This window comes from Pelobates fuscus, chromosome 5 (genome assembly GCF_036172605.1).
Source record: "Pelobates fuscus isolate aPelFus1 chromosome 5, aPelFus1.pri, whole genome shotgun sequence".
NCBI classification, from domain to species: Eukaryota; Metazoa; Chordata; class Amphibia; order Anura; family Pelobatidae; genus Pelobates; species Pelobates fuscus.
Window position 1 is genome coordinate 379616909 of NC_086321.1, and position 21144 is coordinate 379638052.

At 42.0% G+C, this 21144-nt stretch overlaps 1 protein-coding gene across 1 annotated transcript; it reads left to right on the forward strand.

The window, feature by feature from the left end:
- Window positions 1-4953: 4953 nt before the first annotated feature.
- On the forward strand, window positions 4954-19398 carry FAAP100 (FA core complex associated protein 100). The gene is made up of 10 exons (XM_063453436.1): window positions 4954-5042; window positions 6081-6274; window positions 7541-7659; window positions 8432-9336; window positions 10326-10479; window positions 13712-14448; window positions 16996-17120; window positions 17719-17829; window positions 17913-17999; window positions 18953-19398. Exons 2-10 carry the CDS (start codon window positions 6122-6124, stop codon window positions 19082-19084), a joined length of 2523 nt encoding a protein of 840 aa, XP_063309506.1. The 5' UTR covers window positions 4954-5042; window positions 6081-6121; the 3' UTR covers window positions 19085-19398.
- The last annotated feature ends 1746 nt before the right edge of the window (window positions 19399-21144 follow it).

Here is a 21144-nt window from a genome sequence, read left to right on the forward strand (position 1 = left end):
ACACACACTGACAGACACACACACTGACAGTTATACATATACACTCACTGACAGATACACATACACTCACTGACAGACACACACACACACTGACAGACACACACACTGACAGTTATACATATACACTCACTGACAGACACACACACTGACAGATACACATATACACTCACTGACAGACACACACACACTGACAGACACACACACTGACAGTTATACATATACACTCACTGACAGACACACACACTGACAGAAACACATATACACTCACTGACAGACAGACAGGCAGACACACACTCACTGACAGACACACACACTGACAGTTATACATATACACTCACTGACAGACACACTCACTGACAGATACACATACACTCACTGACAGACACACACACACACTGACAGACACACACACTGACAGTTGTACATATACACTCACTGACAGACACACACACTGACAGATACACATATACACTCACTGACAGACACACACACACACACTGACAGACACACACACTGTCAGTTATACATATACACTCACTGACAGACACACACACTGACAGAAACACATATACACTCACTGACAGACACACACACACACACTGACAGACACACACACTGACAGTTATACATATACACTCACTGACAGACACACACACTGACAGATACACATACACTCACTGACAGACACACACACACACTGACAGACACACCCACTGACAGTTATACATATACACTCACTGACAGACACACACACTGACAGAAACACATATACACTCACTGACAGACACACACACACACACTGACAGACACACACACACTGACAGTTACACATATACACTCACTGACAGACACACTCACTGACAGACACACATATACACTCACTGACAGACACACACACACACTGACAGACATACCCACTGACAGTTATACATATACACTCACTGACAGACACACACACTGACAGAAACACATATACACTCACTGACAGACACACACACACACTGACAGACACACACACTGACAGTTATACATATACACTCACTGGCAGACACACACACTGACAGATACACATATACACTCACTGACAGACACACACACACTGACAGACACACACACTTACAGTTATACATATACACTCACTGACAGACACACACACTGACAGAAACACATATACACTCACTGACAGACACACACACACACACTGACAGACACACACACTGACAGTTATACATATACACTCACTGACAGACACACACACACACTGACAGATACACATACACTCACTGACAGACGCACACACACACACTGACAGACACACACACTGACAGTTATACATATACACTCACTGACAGACACACACACTGACAGATACACATATACACTCACTGACAGACACACACACACTGACAGACACACACACTGACAGTTATACATATACACTCACTGACAGACACACACACTGACAGAAACACTTATACACTCACTGACAGACAGACAGACACACACTCACTGACAGACACACACACTGACAGTTATACATATACACTCACTGACAGACACACTCACTGACAGATACACATACACTCACTGACAGACACACACACACACTGACAGACACACACACTGACAGTTATACATATACACTCACTGACAGACACACACACTGACAGATACACATATACACTCACTGACAGACACACACACACACTGACAGACACACACACACACTGACAGACACACACACTGACAGTTATACATATACACTCACTGACAGACACACACACTGACAGAAACACATATACACTCACTGACAGACACACACACACACACACACTGACAGACACACACTGACAGTTATACATATACACTCACTGACAGACACACACACACACTGACAGATACACATACACTCACTGACAGACACACACACACTGACAGTTATACATATACACTCACTGACAGACACACACACTGACAGAAACACATATACACTCACTGACAGACACACACACACACACTGACAGACACACACACACTGACAGTTACACATATACACTCACTGACAGACACACATATACACTCACTGACAGACAGACACACACACACACACACACTGACAGACACACCCACTGACAGTTATACATATACACTCACTGACAGACACACACACACACACTGACAGTTATACATATACACTCACTGGCAGACACACACACTGACAGATACACATATACACTCACTGACAGACACACACACACTGACAGACACACACACTTACAGTTATACATATACACTCACTGACAGACACACACACTGACAGTTATACATATACACTCACTGACAGACACACACACTGACAGAAACACATATACACTCACTGACAGACACACACACACTGACAGACACACACACTGACAGTTATACATATACACTCACTGACAGACACACTCACTGACAGACACACATATACACTCACTGACAGACACACACTGACAGATACACATATACACTCACTGACAGACACACACTGACAGATACACATATACACTCACTGACAGACACACACACTGACGGATACACACTCACTGACAGACACACACACACATTCACTGACAGACACAAATTCACTGACACACATACCCATTAACTGATAGACACACAGACTGATATACAAATTCACTGACAGACACACTCACACTGGCATATACATTCATGGAGAGACACACACATACACACTCACTGACATACAAATCCACTGACAGACACACATACACTGACATATACACTCACTGACAGACACACACATTCACTGACAGACACAAATTCACTGACACACATACCCATTTACTGATAGACACACACACACTGATATACAAATTCACTGACAGACACACATGCACATTCACTGACAGACACACTCACACTGGCATATACATTCACAGACAGACACACAGACACATATACACACTCATTGATAGACACACACTGACAGACACACACACTGACAGTTATACATATACACTCACTGACAGATACACATACACTCACTGACAGACACACACACACACTGACAGACACACACACACTGACAGTTATACATATACACTCACTGACAGACACACACACTGACAGATACACATATACACTCACTGACAGACACACACACACTGACAGACACACACACTGACAGTTATACATATACACTCACTGACAGACACACACACTGACAGGAACACATATACACTCACTGACAGACACACACACACACACTGACAGACACACACACACTGACAGTTACACATATACACTCACTGACAGACACACTCACTGACAGACACACATATACACTCACTGACAGACACACACACACACTGACAGACATACCCACTGACAGTTATACATATACACTCACTGACAGACACACACACTGACAGAAACACATATACACTCACTGACAGACACACACACACACTGACAGACACACACACTGACAGTTATACATATACACTCACTGGCAGACACACACACTGACAGATACACATATACACTCACTGACAGACACACACACACTGACAGACACACACACTTACAGTTATACATATACACTCACTGACAGACACACACACTGACAGAAACACATATACACTCACTGACAGACACACACACACACACTGACAGACACACACACTGACAGTTATACATATACACTCACTGACAGACACACACACACACTGACAGATACACATACACTCACTGACAGACGCACACACACACACTGACAGACACACACACTGACAGTTATACATATACACTCACTGACAGACACACACACTGACAGATACACATATACACTCACTGACAGACACACACACACTGACAGACACACACACTGACAGTTATACATATACACTCACTGACAGACACACACACTGACAGAAACACATATACACTCACTGATATACAAATTCACTCACTGACACACATACACACTCACTGACATACACATTCACTAACAGACACATTCATATTCCCTGACTGACAAACATACACATTCACTGAATGACAGACACATACACTGACATAAACATTCACTGACAGACAAACATACACATTCACTGACATACACACACACACACACACTGATATACACATCCACTAACTGACACACATTCACTGCCAAATACATATTCACTGCCAGACACACATACACACACACTGACATACGCATTAACTTACAGTCAAACATACACATTCACTGACAGACACACATACACATTAACTGCTTGAAACACTGCACATCCAGTTATTTTTAATTGTGGGCCAGAGTCTAGTTGCACCACCAGCGTGACTTAGGGAGCTCAGAACGGGCCGAGTAATGTCAATTCGGTGCATAATTTACATCTGTCGCCAACGCAGACAACGTGCTGGTAACAGACGCAAAAAATATTTACTTCTTACGGCTAGCTCGCTTGCGGATGCTCCCTCTATTGCTTAGATAGGGCTTTTATTGTAATTAAAACAGCCCTCCACATCCCTGGGGAAGCCTGCGATTGGCCCGTGGGAGGGCCAGGATGATATCAGGAATGGGAGGCCGGCGCTCCATGTCAGAGCATTGTAAATCTATGTATGGTTTTGTTTAAGGCTTGCAGTGACCCTCTGGGACCTGTGGTCTGACAAACAGCTGTGTTTCCAATCAGACTGCTTGGACCTATATTGTAATTTCACTTTAATTCCACAATATGGAGCTCTGTTATACTCAGACTCCAACAATAAGGAGCTCCTAGAACTGACAGACAGAGGGATTTGGAGCCAAGATAGGGACTGTCCCTCAGAGACAGGGACACTTGGCAGGTATGGCTCAGCCAGGCAGCCACTCGGTGGGCGGGGCTGTGTCTTGCAGTTTCCGCATTTTAAAAGAGAACTGTCAGCCAATCAGTGCTCAGTATGGAGAGTGAGCCGGGATTGGACAGAGCGGTCACGTGGGGGGCGGAGCGCGACTTCCTGACAGCGTTCGAGGACCGAGAGCCAGATCTGCTGCTATGGTAACGGAAAGGGCGGGAAACACGGCAACAGGGGAACAGCGGGGGGTTAATGGGGCAGGTGTGCCGGTAGGTGACCTCTCAGCCGCTATATAGAGCGTGTCAGGCGGGTACCTACCGGTCCTCACAATGTATGGATCAAATATACCGCGTGTTATAATAATGTATGGATCAAATACACCGCGTGTTATAATAATGTATGGATCAAATACACCGCGTGTTATAATAATGTATGGATCAAATATACCGCCTGTGTTATAATAATGTATGGATCAAATATACCGCCTGTGTTATAATAATGTATGGATCAAATATACCGCCTGTGTTATAATAATGTATGGATCAAATATAACGCGTGTTATAATAATGTATGGATCAAATATACCGTGTGTTATAATGTATGGATCAAATATACCGCCTGTGTTATAATAATGTATGGATCAAATATACAGCGTGTTATAATAATGTATGGATGAAATATACCGCGTGTGTTATAATAATGTATGGATGAAATATACCGCGTGTGTTATAATAATGTATTGATCAGATATTGTGTATTGTACTGTTATTATAATGTATGGATCAAATAGGGTTATTTACTGAACTGGAAATTGTTTAACAGGGGTTCTAATTGGTAAGAGTTCATTTTATATTATTTATTACAAAATAATACAGCATGCCATACACACATAGATGCCGCCAGGTCAGCCGTGAATAAACTTGTTTTGTCTGTCAGAACGCAGAAGAAAGCCAGCACTAATTTTATCTTCACACCTGCGTTTCTTTATTTAACTTTAAACTTGGCAATTATCTCATTTTCCAAATTGAATTCTGCACGGGGTTTCACAATGTGCTATGTAATAGAAGGATTATATTCACTAAACGGTGACATGATGTAACTGACAACCATCTGGCTGCAGAAATGGCTAATGTGGTAACACACTGATTTGCCGTGTCCATAAAACATGTATGTGCCATGTTAATGGATATTTCAAGTACTGCGTGGCTGGCTGTGATAGGATTTCTCTTCTTCTTTTGCAGACACTAATACAGCACTAGGGTTCGCCCTGACAGCAGGTACCATGTCTTCTGTCCGGTACCTGGCAGCGCTGCAGCGCCCAGCACATGGCCCAGCGTCAGACCAAGCCCAGGTTATATGTTGGGAACATGCAGTCTATGTGTCTAACGGCACCAGGTTTGTTTCTCTGTACGACATGAAGACGAGATGTGTAACGGTGAGACATCCGCAGTTCCTACTCTTCCTGTGCCAGGGACATTGATTTTTCATTGATTCAGGGCGATTTAATAAAAGTTTCCATTGGTAGAAATTAAAATATTTGGCAAAAATTGCCACATTGGGAACATTATTCAACTCCACTATGTTCAGCTCAGTCTTTGTTGCTTAGAAGTTTGAATTTTTTTTTTAAATTCCTGACACTTCACACTGAGTCCCTGTGATTATTTTTAGTGCTGTGTTTGGATTATGTTTGCAGATGTTTCTTACAATATCTCTGTTTAGCTTTATGTTGGTTTTCTTACCATTCTAGAATAATGTTTTTGTATAGGCAATATAATTGTCAAATTCTCTTCGGCAAGACTCTAACAAACCATTTTTAATATTTTTTGTGAATATTCATTCCGTGTTTTTGTGGTGAACAAAAGGCAGAAGGCAGTTACAACATTTAGGCTAAAATTGACAAGTTTAAAAATAATAAAAATCCCTCTCTATCACTTTTTTAACGCTACTGCTTTTTGGGCCTTATTGTAGCATTTTTCCATGTCCTTTCATCATATTTCACCAATTAGCAAATAAACCGTTAGCTGATCAATTGATTGACTGTCTTTCTCATACATTGGACCAGTCGGTGTGAAATATGTTAAAGGGACACTATAGTCACCTGAACAACTTTAGTTTAATGAAGCGGCTTTGGTGTATAGAACATGCCCCTGCAGCCTCACTGCTCAATCCTCTGCCATTGAGGAGTTAAATCCCTTTGTTTATGAACCCTAGTCACACCTCCCTGCATGTGACTTGCACAGCCTTCCATAAACACTTCCTGTAAAGAGAGCCCTATTTAGGCTTTCTTTATTGCAAGTTCTGTTTAATTAAGATTTTCTTATCCCCTGCTATGTTAATAGCTTGCTAGACCCTGCAAGAGCCTCCTGTATGTGATTAAAGTTCAATTTAGAGATTGAGATACAATTATTTAAGGTAAATTACATCTGTTTGAAAGTGAAACCATATTTTTTTTTTTCATGCAGGCTCTGTCAATCATAGCCAGGGGAGGTGTGGCTAGGGCTGCATAAACAGAAACAAAGTGATTTAACTCCTAAATGACAGTGAATTGAGCAGTGAAATTGCAGGGGAATAATCTATACACTAAAACTGCTTTATTTAGCTAAAGTAATTTAGGGACTATAGTGTTCCTTTAAGCATGAGGTACACGTGTTTTTGTTGTTTAGCCGTCATGAGCACTTTTTGATTTATTATTCATTTACAGGCCGTGCATTTGTTCCCTGCAAAAGTTTGGCGCATTGAACTGGTCTTATCTACAAGGCAGCTTTATGTCCTCTGTGCCAAAAATGGAATATACTTTATTGATTTGGATGAAGAAGGAAGGTGAGAATCAGGATTATGCCGCTTGCCAATTAATGAAAGTTCATTGATCTCTTTGTTTCTGAGGTCTCTGGGACATTGTCCAAGTTTCAGATCCTCCTCTGCCACCATTCCCCACAATACGAATAGTCCTTATTCAAACTCTTAAAGCCGATCGCAGGCACAACCAAATGTGACATTTTAACAGCTAGTGATTGGCCATCGTGAAGCAGACGCTGAATCTCCATTGAAACCAAATGGGTTTAGCCATGTGTTCATAACAACTCTTACATGTGTTATTCGAAATAAAACTCTGGCAGAGCGGTAGGAAGTATACATGAAATTTGATTAGTTCTGAAATAAACTGCACATCCTTATAATACATTGCTACACCTCTCGTGGAGAACTCATGGCAGTGAATATAAGATAATATATAATCAATATATTTCTCTAGCCACTATATAAATAACATTGTATTAAATGTAGACAATTGATGTTTTGATACCTTGATTGCCATGGAGATGCCACCGTTGACGTTAGCAGTTCCATGATAGGTTCACACACAGTCCTCTCTCTCTGATACCTTCATTGTGGGAGTGCATAGGTCCATATACACACAGCATTGTTAGCCATAGATTAAATGGCTTGTCTTTACCCAGGGGTAACACATTTGTAAATTAATATTCTACTATATGTGTAACATGGTTTTGTGATGTAGAAGAGTGAGGTTTTAAAACCCTGCTTTTGGTTTACTTGTCTTTGTTTTGTACAAATATATTTTCTTTTTTTCACTAAGGTGCTTGAAGGAACATGACCATCCCACAAGCGTAGGAAATGTGAAAATCCTCTCTGTAGGCATGGAATCCTGCTGCTTGTGTGATCCCTCCATTTGTGCATTCACCGTGGCTCATGGGATTGTAGTTACTGCTTCAAAACATCCAGAAAACTGGGGGATCAAACTATTTCACTGCAGTGACAAACCTGCTTCTATGACTCCATTCCGAGAGATGAAATTCTCAATTAAACCACCTCCTGGAGCCATTAAAGAACTGAAAGACTCCGGTGTCCATCCGCTACTGCAGTGTGTTACTCTCTGGAAAGAGAATGAATCGAGTGATAATTGTAATCTTAAATTACAGCCTTCCCTGTTCACAGCGGTGCTGGGACTTGATTGCGCTCTGCTTGAGTCTCCAGTGATTCTCTGTGGTTTCCCAGATGGACAGGTAGTTTGCTTTCCTTTAAATGCTGCTGGTCTGCCCAGATCTGGAAACTCTGGCACACCTATAGAATGCGTGAGAGTCCTCTATCACCTGGAGCAACCTGTTGTCTTCATTGGAGCCACAAGACTAGAATTGCAGAGCAGCGAGAGCGCTCACTCATCGATGAGCAATGGGACCTTGGCCTCGGATTGCTTATTATTCATTGGCTGTGGAGGCCTATTAGTGACCTTGACACAGCTGAGCAATACACAAGGGACAACCTGTGAGTTTAGAGAATACCGTTTGCAAGCCCCTGTCTCCTGTGCTCTCTGCTATGGCTCCAACGTATATTACAGTACGTGTTCCGACCTCCTCGCTGTCACTATTCCTCCATCAGCTAAAATGGACACTACGAGGACCCAACATAATCCCATAATGCCTTCTGTTAGCCATAGTGTAACCATGGTCGTGGCTATTGCTCTGACATCCTGTTCTCCAGATGGTACGTTAAACACACAGCTTGGTTCTGTCAAACCATTATATTACATGTTAAAATCAGCATAAAACAATATATTTACTGCATATTTCTACTCTAACATGCTCTGATACCTGTAACTAATGAAAAGGGCACTTCAGTAGCTAATCAGTCTTGAAATTACCAATTTGAGCTGATTAGCCCCCAGAATTCCCTGTTCTGAGAGAGGAAGTATCGGCAATGACAAGGGAGGGGGAGTGGGGACACTTAATTAACACTTAAAGGAACATTTCAATAGAATTTTAGTTTTTTCCAATAAAAACATGAGTGCAATTACTAATTATTTTTCATTGAAGTTATATCTAAGAATGGCTTCTAATAGCGGCAGATCTCTTGTCTGCAGCCTTTACAAGCCCTCCCCTTCTAACCCCGCCCAGACTTTCTGAGGCTGTCCAATCACAAACTTCCCAATACAGCTCATTGAGAAGCCTTTGCACGGCAGGTGATCTGAGCAATTGCTGCCTCTTGAATTTATCTCCACTGAGATAAACATCCAGGAAGTAGCAAGACCTGTTGTCTGATTGACAGCCGGAGGGGCGTAACAAGGTTAATTTATAAAAGTGCCAGTTTCTATTGAAATTTACACCTTTTTGTAAAATGAACGAAAAACAGGGCACACTCTTCACATATAGCACTTCAGCAAGCTACACTGCTTTAGGTGTTTGGAGTGTCCCTTTAAGTGACAGTTGCTGATTTAGCTATTGGCACTATAGTAAAAACCGATACACAAATCTAAAAGCAGCATTTCGTTTCCTGGCTGTATCCTACCTTACTTACAAATCCCTACATGTTTAATACATACAGTTTGCTGTCATCCTCCTTTTATATTCCTGACTATTGATTGAGTTAAAAAAGAGACCTCAAGAGGCTTTTTCAGTTTCATAGATTTTATTTTAACTTTTACACCATGCATAAAATAATTGTCCCGTACCACCTCCATTTGTGTTTCCTTGCAGGTGACGTGGAGCTTGTAGCGGTTTCTAACAGAGGGAAACTTTTGCTTTGTAAACTGAATCGAAAACAGAGTAAGGCACAGGTTGGGCTGTTGGGTTCCAGATCAGGGAAGCAGATCAAAACCCTCCTCTCAGGGATTGGCACTGTGTCAGACAGGTGAGATAGTTTGTAATGATATGTTGTCTTCTGTTCCTGCACGCAGGGTTTGATTAACTAAGCACAGATCAGCGATGCATATTTGCCTTCATAAACTTATTACACTGTATAACTCTTTCTGTCAGTTTGTATTCCAATGTAATTACATGACCTACCATTGTGACATGTTAAAAGAGTTAAACTGGCTACCGCTGGAATCCAGACGCACCCTTCATCTTTCCAGCTTTGTGTTTAAGAGCTTTTCTGGGAAGCTCCCACTCTACCTGACAGTGGCGTAGACACGATCCATGAGGCCCCGGTCCGAAAACTGATCTGCGGGTGTGTCTCCCCCTCCCCCCTCCTCGGCGGTAAAACTGCACAGGCTGGGGCCGCAAACACATGGCGGCGGGCACCCAGTCGCTGGGCAGCCGTGTCCCCTGGAGTGACTGGCAGCGGCGAACACCCTGTATGTACGCCACTGTACGTACGTACGTACGTATGTATGTATGTACGTACGTACATATAGACACATATATTCAAACAAACACAGACATATTTCATTTATTTTATTTTTGGCCACACTGGACAAACCGAAAACATTGCTGTTTCTGATCATTTGGCAAATGATTTAGGTAAACTAGAAAAATGGTCAGAGTTGTGGCATCTCCATTACTGTGGATAAGTGCAAGATAATGCATCTTGGACGTAAAAACCCAAGGGCAGAGTACAGAATATTTGATAGAGTCCTAACCTCAACATATGAGGAAAGGGATTTAGGGGTGATTATTTCTGAGGACTTGAGGTAGGCAGACAATGTAATAGAGCAGCAGGAAATGCTAGCAGAATGCTTGGTTGTATAGGGAGAGATATTAGCGGTAGAAAGAGGGAATAGCTCATGCCATTCTACAGAATGCTGGTGAGACCTCACTTGGAGTATTGTACGCAGTGCTGGAGACCGTATCTTCAGAAGGATATTGATACCTTAGAGAGAGTTCAAAGAAGGGCTACTAAACTGGTTCATGGATTGCAGGATAAAACTTACCAGGAAAGGTTAAAGGATCTTAACATGTATAGCTTGGAGGAAAGACGAGACAGGGGGGATATGATAGAAACATTTAAATGCATAAAGGGAATCAACACAGTAAAGGAGGAGACTATATTTAAAAGAAGAAAAACTACCACAACAAGAGGTCATAGTCTTAAATTAGAGGGACAAAGGTTTAAAAATAATATCAGGAAGTATTACTTTACTGAGAGGGTAGTGGATGCATGGAATAGCCTTCCAGCTGAAGTGGTAGAGGTTAACACAGTAAAGGAGTTTAAGCATGCGTGGGATAGGCATAAGGCTATCCTAACTATAAGATAAGGCCAGGGACTAATGAAAGTATTTAGAAATATTGGGCGGACTAGATGGGCCGAATGCTTCTTATCTGCCGTCACATTCTATGTTTCTATGTTTTTACACTTTAGCCTAAAATCCCAAACTCCTATTTATGTGAATACAATGTTGACATGAGCTAGCGGCAGCACAGAATGCAGTGTACATCGAGCCTCAAATAGTTGGATTTCATGTTAACTTTGAGCTCCATAATGGTCTTGGAAAACTCTGAAAGCAAGACACATCCTGTCTAATCGTAATATTTACTTGTCTGTTCGTTTGGCTTCTTAAACTTCAACATTTTGTTAAAGTTCACAATGCTGCCTTGTTTTTTTTAAACTATGTTTAAACTTTTGCAAACATTGCTTTAGAATTGCGCAACGCAGGTTATAAATCTGAACTGTGATACAGTAAAGTTGGAGAATCTGGTTCTGGAATGCGGCCTTGCATTCCGAATTCTTTTACTATTTAAGACATCCCTTCCTTAGTGACGTTTGTGACCCTGCATTGCACGCAGTGTATTGTGCTGACAACTGATTGTGTAAAGCCATCTACATAAAGGGAAATGGTGTACCTAGCTAAACATCAACTTCTATTAATGCCACTGAATTTAAAATAGTAAACCTTAAATGGCTTGAGATGCACTGTACAAACACCAGTGTCGTCTCATGCACAGGAGAGAGATGGCTGCAACACAGATAATTTCCATGAAACGCAGCCAGTCTCTGTTACTTACAAAAACAAAACCTTACTAGCACATAGCTAGTGATCTCGCTATACGCAGCTAGTGATCTCGCTATACGCAGCTAGTGATCTCGCTATACGCAGCTAGTGATCTCGCTATACGCAGCTAGTGATCTCGCTATACGCAGCTAGTGATCTCGCTATACGCAGCTAGTGATCTCGCTATACGCAGCTAGTGATCTCGCTATACGCAGCTAGTGATCTCGCTATACGCAGCTAGTGATCTCGCTATACGCAGCTAGTGATCTCGCTATACGCAGCTAGTGATCCCGCTATAGGCAGCTAGTGATCCCGCTATAGGCAGCTAGTGATCCCGCTATAGGCAGCTAGTGATCCCGCTATAGGCAGCTAGTGATCCCGCTATAGGCAGCTAGTGATCCCGCTATAGGCAGCTAGTGATCCCGCTATAGGCAGCTAGTGATCCCGCTATAGGCAGCTAGTGATCCCGCTATAGGCAGCTAGTGATCCCGCTATAGGCAGCTAGTGATCCCGCTATAGGCAGCTAGTGATCCCGCTATAGGCAGCTAGTGATCTCGCTATATGCAGCTAGTGATCTCGCTATAGGCAGCTAGTGATCTCGCTATAGGCAGCTAGTGATCTCGCTATAGGCAGCTAGTGATCCCGCTATAGGCAGCTAGTGATCCCGCTATACGCAGCTAGTGATCTCGCTATAGATCTGCCGGCGCAATCCCTAGATATGTAGTTCCTTCCTCTTGACCGATATTTTTTCCTTTTTTTTTTTTTTTTTTTTCCTTATCCAGTTTACGTTTTTACGGCTGCTTTGCTCTCTATCTTACATCGCAGATATACCAATGGTCTTTTTATTATTTTATTACTTGGTAGTGGAATTTTGTAAGTTTACTTTTTTTTTCCAATCATTCTATAATGGAGGCAATTACTTGTCACACAAAGTAGACAACATAAGTGTCAAACATTTATAAGTGGTTCATATTCATACAGAAGTAAGTTTACTTTACTGCGACGTATTGTTACCCTTTTTCTTTTTAATAAAAGTTGTTCAATGAGAATTTAAAAGTCATCCTTGAAATGTCCACATAGGGTAGTTTGCATAGTAGTCATAGAGATCCCGTTACTTTATTAATCATGCAGGATTTTTATTTCAACCTTCAGGATTTCAAAACTGAGATCCATTCTTGATCAGAAGACAAGCTGTCTGATGGCCCTCAACCAGGTGTCTTCATTGATCCGATTAATTCTGACTGCGTCACCAGCGGATTGTCCCGTACACTGCCAGGTCAAGGTGTCCTGGACCAATGTTGTGGGGAGGAACTGTTTTGTTGCGGCCTGTAAATTAAAGAACAACACAGATTGCGTATTGGAGAAAGGATGGACACTGTGCATTTACTTGTGGAGAGATTCATGTGACAATAGGACTTCATACTCTTTCCCTCTTCCAAAATTATTACCTGGAGAATACACGGAACTGTGTTTCCCTCTGTCCATACAGAGCAGTCGCGATTTTGAGTTCCCTATCAATATGGCATGTACATTATTTTACAGTTTTAAGGAAATATCTGCAGATAATGAACATTCTGTTAGCCCTACAGATTTGTTTACAATCCACAAACAAGGAATCTGTGTACCTCTACAGGATCTCTCCATCGATATTCTGCAGTGCCTTAGGTTAAACCCCCGAGCTGGCCGTCCTTTCTCTCCTGTTACCTCACCCTGGGATGTAGTTGAAACATTTTTAAAGATGTCAAACAGAATTGAAAGGAACATGGGAGAATTGAGCCATATAACTGAGGATGTTGGTAATCCGAGAGTTAATTTTACAGTGTCATTAAAAGTCACAGTACGTGTGTCTGCCCATCTGTTCAGCCAAGTCCTACAGAACAAAAAATCAGGTAACCGTTTTATTATTTTTGTAACTTAATTTTATTCATAGTTTCACATACAAATTAATAGACTCAGCAAGCCTTTAGATCTATGATATACATCTTGAAAATATCTGACCTCAGGAGACTTATCACTGTGGCGGACTGCCAATATATCGCCGCCACAACCTCCTCTTCCCTTTGCGAAGTAGCTCTATCAAACAGTGAAAGTGAATATCGCTCGTATAGCTTTCCCCCCAGACATTAGTATAGACTGAATGCTGGGAGTAGATCTGTTTATTTTTAGGCAAGCACTCTCAGTTTATACACAGACCCCCAGCAGGGGGGCTCCATGCAGAAACACAGTAAACTCCTCCCTGTGCCTGAGAGATAATTGAGTCCAGAAACTGTAACTCCATTATCTCTCAGGTAAAGAAAAACATAACCAATCTTACAACCCCCCAAAATACATGGAAACTCCTCAAGAGTCACATCCCCGGATAGCACTGATCTGAACGCCCAGCATATCCAAAAAGCGCTCAGATCGGTTTGGTGGTATAGAATCGCCACCGGGGTAAAGTTTTGACCAGTTTGGGAGTTTCTGTCCAAAAACCACACAAGCTATCCAATTGCTTTCACGTAGCGAATGCTCCCCCTCGTTCAGTAGTTCATATCTCTCGAACGCCGTTCAAATTGGTGGTCGGGAACTGGGACGGGCAGCGGTTCCATCTTCACCAGTGTTCGCGGGAGTGCCTAGCCGAAATGAATTCCAGGCACTCGACAACCTGGTACCGCTGCCTGCATTCGGGAGACAAAATGGCCGCCATCCATTCTGTCAACCACGTGCACATAGTTACGTGAAATGGCCACCTCCCATGGGGAGCATTTATTGTTTCCTTTGTGGTTTTGCACTTTATCATTGATACTCCACGTTCTAACGAGGTGCTGGAGTGGTCTACGTCCGGGAACCGAATCAAGGGAGTTCGAACAACAATGCGAACAAGGAGAAAAGGGAATAGTACCAATCCAAGTGATGGGGCATTCCTTCACAATCACATTACTTGAGGATAAGAAACTGTTTAATACATTTAATTGAAGATTAATATTCTGCAATTAGATTATGAAGAAAAAAAAAAATATTCCCCTCCCCCACACATCTGGCATATAAAGTGTTAAAAAAACAAACCTTTTTTTACTCACTCCCTTAGGCTGCTTAGCTCTCCTCCTGCAGCGATCTCACCGAGGAGGAAGGGCCTCTTCTGCTGATGGCTCAGTCCCATTCCCTTCCTAGAGGAGCAATGAGAACCTAATGGGCTTCCGCAACGAGTGCTGCGTGCTCATTTAAATTTTCATACAGACAAACATTGAAGCAATGCTTTCCTATGTGGCTTCCGCATCATGTGACTGAGTTTTACTCGGTCATTGCTGCGGAGGAGTCAATAGTGGCTATCATATTGAGAGCCCCTACAGGTGGACATGAACGTAGAAACCTTGGGCACACAGAATATCCAAAAGGCAGAGAATGTGTGCCTAATTTTTGTGTTTATTTGGATTCCTGGGAACACACCTCTTCCTTCTTTGGTGCACCATAGTCCGAAATATTCTGTCACTGAGTGTGTGCAGCCCCAATTCGGTCTCCTATAGGTGGACTTAACCCTAAATATTGAAATTTCTCCAAAAAAAGGCAATGTTTAACTTTTGCAGGGTTAAAAGGACCGGAACATTGCACCCAGACCGCTTCATCAAAATCTAGCGTTGCTTTAAGTCTATGCTGATGGCAGGTGGGGACAACGACTTAACTTGAAGCGGGGAGGTAGTAGAGACTAAGGCATCCATCTGCAGCCACTACTTGCAAGGGACACACCAATTCCGGCTGTTGGCAGAGTGCAGTGCACGCTGACGACAGACGCAATGTTTGCCCTGGAGCTCTGGCCTGCTGAAGTCACGTGTGCTGGGGGCGTAACTAGCACCCGGAACACAATTGCATATATCTGTGTGTAACGTTTCAAGATAAATTGCTGCGCCTACAGACTGCTCCCACCATGGCCACTTCTAAACACAAACGTGGTCATGGGTATTGGAGTAACTTTTTACAGGGCAGCTCAAACAATGTAGCAACATGTGCTCATGGTATACTTTATGGAAAATCCCCTATTTGCACAAACTGTAGTTTAATACATTTTATAACTGCAGCTATTTGCTACGCGTTTTAGTTGAAAACCCCTCAATTTGTTTTTGTTTTTTTACCATCTGATCTCCGTGCAGAAAGCTGCTACTGACTAGTTTGAGATTATTGATAGATTATTTCACATGTAGTTAAGAAGAAAGCAGACCGAAAAACTATTTATTTTTATAATCTCCCTCCCCCTCCCCCTCCCCCTTCCCCTTTTTTATTTTTACATTTGGACCCTGGTTAATGGCTTCCCTAGGATATGGTTACTCTGTATTTTGCATTGGTTTTATTATCCTTTCAGTTATTAAGCCGGTTAGTGCTTGCATCCCTCATGTCATGTTTAAGCAGTCCTAGCTGTAGCCTTTCCTCGTTTGAAGTATGTTTCCTTCCATTTTTTCCTGTAGGAGAGTCTGTCTGCAGCTCTGTGCTGCGATGGCTTTTCCCAGACAAGCTAACAAGTACAGAGAATAAGGAGGAAGTTCATGCTGTCACCCCGAGTGGACGAGCGCTTTCTCTACGTGTTCGCGAAGTGAGTTATCACCAAATCAATGGGCTTTGGAACTTTACCTGGCTACATGCAGCTGGCCTAAATACCAGATACAGGGATGGGAAATTCACTGTCAACAAGCCTGTGAAACTTAATTCTGCTAGTCTGCAAATTCCCCCTTTCCTGTAAGGGAGTGAAAGGGTTGCACAGTAGGATGGCACATACCAAACAAATGGGTTGTCCCTTTGCAGATCTAATTGGGCTATACACAATACTTGCCACGGTGAGAGCAGTCATCATTCTGACTTTTGGCTTCCAAGGCAAATCCAGAGCTTCCAGTTATGATACATATTTATGGCATTTGCAAGCTATAAGCTATAAGTTGGGCTGTACAAGCTTTTCAAACCTCAGTGTTGCAAGTTCTAGTCCCAGCCGGGTCAACTCAGCATTTCATCCTGCTGAGTTCAATAAGAATAACCCAATGTAATGTGGTTTATATTATCCTGTGTTTACCAGTTGGGATAATTCATTTTAAGTCCAAAGCACACACTAAAGATATACTTTAACATTGATATCTTGCATTATAAACATAAATGACTCCTTTAACTGTTAAATATTTTATGTTTGTGTTTTTTTGCAGGTGTCAGTGGGAGAGTCTTCAACAGCTATTCCAGCCATTGAGGTTGAACTTGGGAGTCCTCATCTAGACGCTTTGGCCTGTATGCATATGGCCGTGATCAGCCGCTTCAAGGTATTTTAAAAGTCCACAGCCTTGCAAATAGAACATAAGTGTTTAAGTATAGGGTTCTTCTAACCGTTAATCATTTCTTACAGACTCTGGTCCAAAGAAATAAAAGCAATGGATGTCACACCCCTGACTTAAAATTGCGAAATATTCAGCAGCAATTCCTCGTGAAAGAAGTAGGTGACTTGCCAATTCTGGTCTGTCTGTATCTTTCTTCTCGAGTATTCTTTAAATCCTCATTTACTGTGGTGTAGTATAGTGGTTGTTATTGTTGTATAGTTTTCCCTTGTGAGCTGTTTGGCTGTTTGTGTGTCATTTCCCAGATACGGATTGGGCTAATGAATGATGGTTTGTTTAGTTTGCCACTACACCCACACCAGTGCCCTTAGGTTTGTATCTCTAAGCATGCGATATTACACGCAGCAATATTGGGCTTCAGTTTGAAACCTTGCTATTCAACACTGCTACAACTGTAGTTTATAAAGTTGTATTATTACCTTATTCCTAAGGTAGTTAAAGGAAAGAAAAGCTATCTGCAGTTCCGTAGTTTGCTTCACCAATGTGCCCTTCACCATGATATCACTGCTTGTGTCTGTAATGGACAATTTCTAGTTACAAGATCTTGTTACATTGGCTGAAAAGAGACCTGATCCAAAAGAAGGCAAAAAGCCCAGTTTGAAGTACTTAATTTTGCAAGAAACTTAAGAAAACAATTCCCTCTTGACCCCAGAATGGCAGTCAGATTAATCCTTGGATCAAGCAGTTATTACCCTACATTGAAAGATTATATAATTGAATATTCTGTTTTTGCAAGTATGCATCTAGTAGCTGTTTAAACACCTGTATAGACTCCAAACTCTTTAAACCTTGCCTAAATCTCCTTTCTTCCAGTCTATACGGCCTTGTATCCTGTGTATAGTCCTGTTTTTTTGTTTGTTTTTCCCTGTCCTTTTTGCGTCTCAGGACATATTTTTTATTGAATATAGTATTTGATATTTTTTTCATTTAGTGATTTTAAAATGAGATTTACAATTGTCTTTTTAAGTAGAATTCCAATCCAGTTAACGTATTTTCGTTGTAACTATTTGTATGTGTTAATGCTAACATTGCTTTTCTTTTTGCTGCTCAGCCTTCCTTAAAAGAAGTGCAAGCCATGCGGGACAGACTTTGTGTGCTGAAGGGACTGAACTCTGCTCCAATTCTGCAGAAGCTCCTGCACATCTATAGAGTGTTACGTGATCCAGGACCTCTCATCTTCTGATCCAACTAGTTGTATTCCATTGTTTTGGAGAAGTTAGAAGCTTCCTGTCCGTGGATCTAGTAGGAGGTTAGATTTGGTAAATGGTGGAGATGTTTCTATAGTGACTGTACGTTGTGCAGACAGATTTATTATCAAATACTTGGCTCTAGAGGCAAATAGATTTTCTGGTCAGTAGGTGAAAACTAAGATGAATTTCTGCACTTATGAGCAAAGTATTTGCATGTAAATATTTGCAAATGAACCCAAAAGCATAAGAAATTCTTACCTTCATATTAAGGTTATAATCATTTTTGTTGTGTGTTTACATTTTCCTGCCATCAGACTTCAATAGTCTGTTAAATGTAAAATAAGATCTATCTGTCTGTGTGGTTTCACATCTTAAAGGAAGCTGTTCCAATAAATCTTTCAGACAAAAGGCATCATGGTGTTTGTAGTTCAAACTGACAGGTTCTAAGTGTTGGCCACCCCTGTGATATACTGATTTGGACAGAGCACAGAGTCCGTAACATGGGTCCCCCCGTCTATCAGAATCTCTCCCCTAAGCGAGGCTGTTTGATTTGTTGAATAATATTACTTATTTCCTAAAACATATTAAAACTAAAATACTTGCAACACAGCATTATCTTGTATAAAACTTAAACATGTGACAAGTAACATGTTATAATATAATTACACCTATAAACCCAAATATATAGACAACATTGGCATTTTTATACAGCCACCTTTTTAATAGCATGGATATGCCTGGGCTTTTGTAACTCTCCAGAAGTGAGCGGAGTCTGGAGGATTCGTGACATTCTGATTGAATGAACCTGTTTAAATGGCTTCTCTGAACTAACCAACAAGCTTGAATCATCCCATAGGTCATGGTGCAGAGTCTGCCTTGCACCCAGGCTTCCCTCCTGTGGGAGCTTATAACTGTAGTGATTTATAAACTTCACACAGCTATATACCAGCCCCAGGAGCCGATTCATCACATACTTCCAAAGACAATGAAAATGGACCGATGTCCTCCCCTGGTGAGAGTCTCAGTCAGCCACGCACATTCATAATCAGGGCCTCGGGAACTGCTACACATTGCCAGGGTTCCAAAACTGTGTGAAAACTGATGGCAGCCACGGCTGGGCTTTTAGCAGCTGATATCTACCTGCAGATTGTCTGCTATAATGTTAATATCCAAGGAGGAGGGTTAATATAAAACACATGGGTGCAATCTGCAGATATAACGGCAGTTATAACACAATGGGAAGATATGTTCTGATCAGTTATAAGGAGAGAATAAAGCTTGCCTTCATTATATTTAATCCTCAGTTTGGAAATATATTTATTTAGTTTGTTATTTTATTTAACCTATTGGAAAATTGAAAACCTTCAGAAAGAGAGCCTCTTGTTTAAGAATGATCTGTAGGAAGAGATGTAGATCTTTTCACTCAGTTAGTTTAAAGTGTCCCCTGATCTGATTGGTCCTGAGGTGCTCTATACCAGCATGAACCAAATAATGCCTCTCACTGTGTCATCTACCAAAATCCCAACCCCTGAAGCAACAACCATTTCTAAAACTTTCCTTTCTCTGATGCCCCCACATTTGCTATCTCTTTCCACGCCTTCCCCAATCCATTACCTGTTTCCCCACAGCTGGAAACCTCCATCCCAAATCCATTACCTGCTCTCCTGCTACCCCACAGCTGGTAACCTCCATCCCCAATCCATTACCTGCTCTCCTGCTTCCCCACAGCTGGTAACCTCCATCCCCAATCCATTACCTGCTATCCTGCTTCCCCACAGCTGGAAACCTCCATCCCTAATCCATTACCTGCTCTCCTGCTACACCACAGCTGGTACCCTCCATCCCAAATCCTTTACCTGCTCTCCTGCTACCCCACAGCTGGAAACCTCCATCCCCAATCCATTACCTGCTCTCCTGCTACCCCACAGCTGGTAACCTCCATTACCTGCTCTCCTGCTTCCCCACAGCTGGAAACCTCCATCCCCAATCCATTACCTGCTCTCCTGCTACCCCACAGCTGGTACCCTCCATTCCCAATCCATTACCTGCTCTC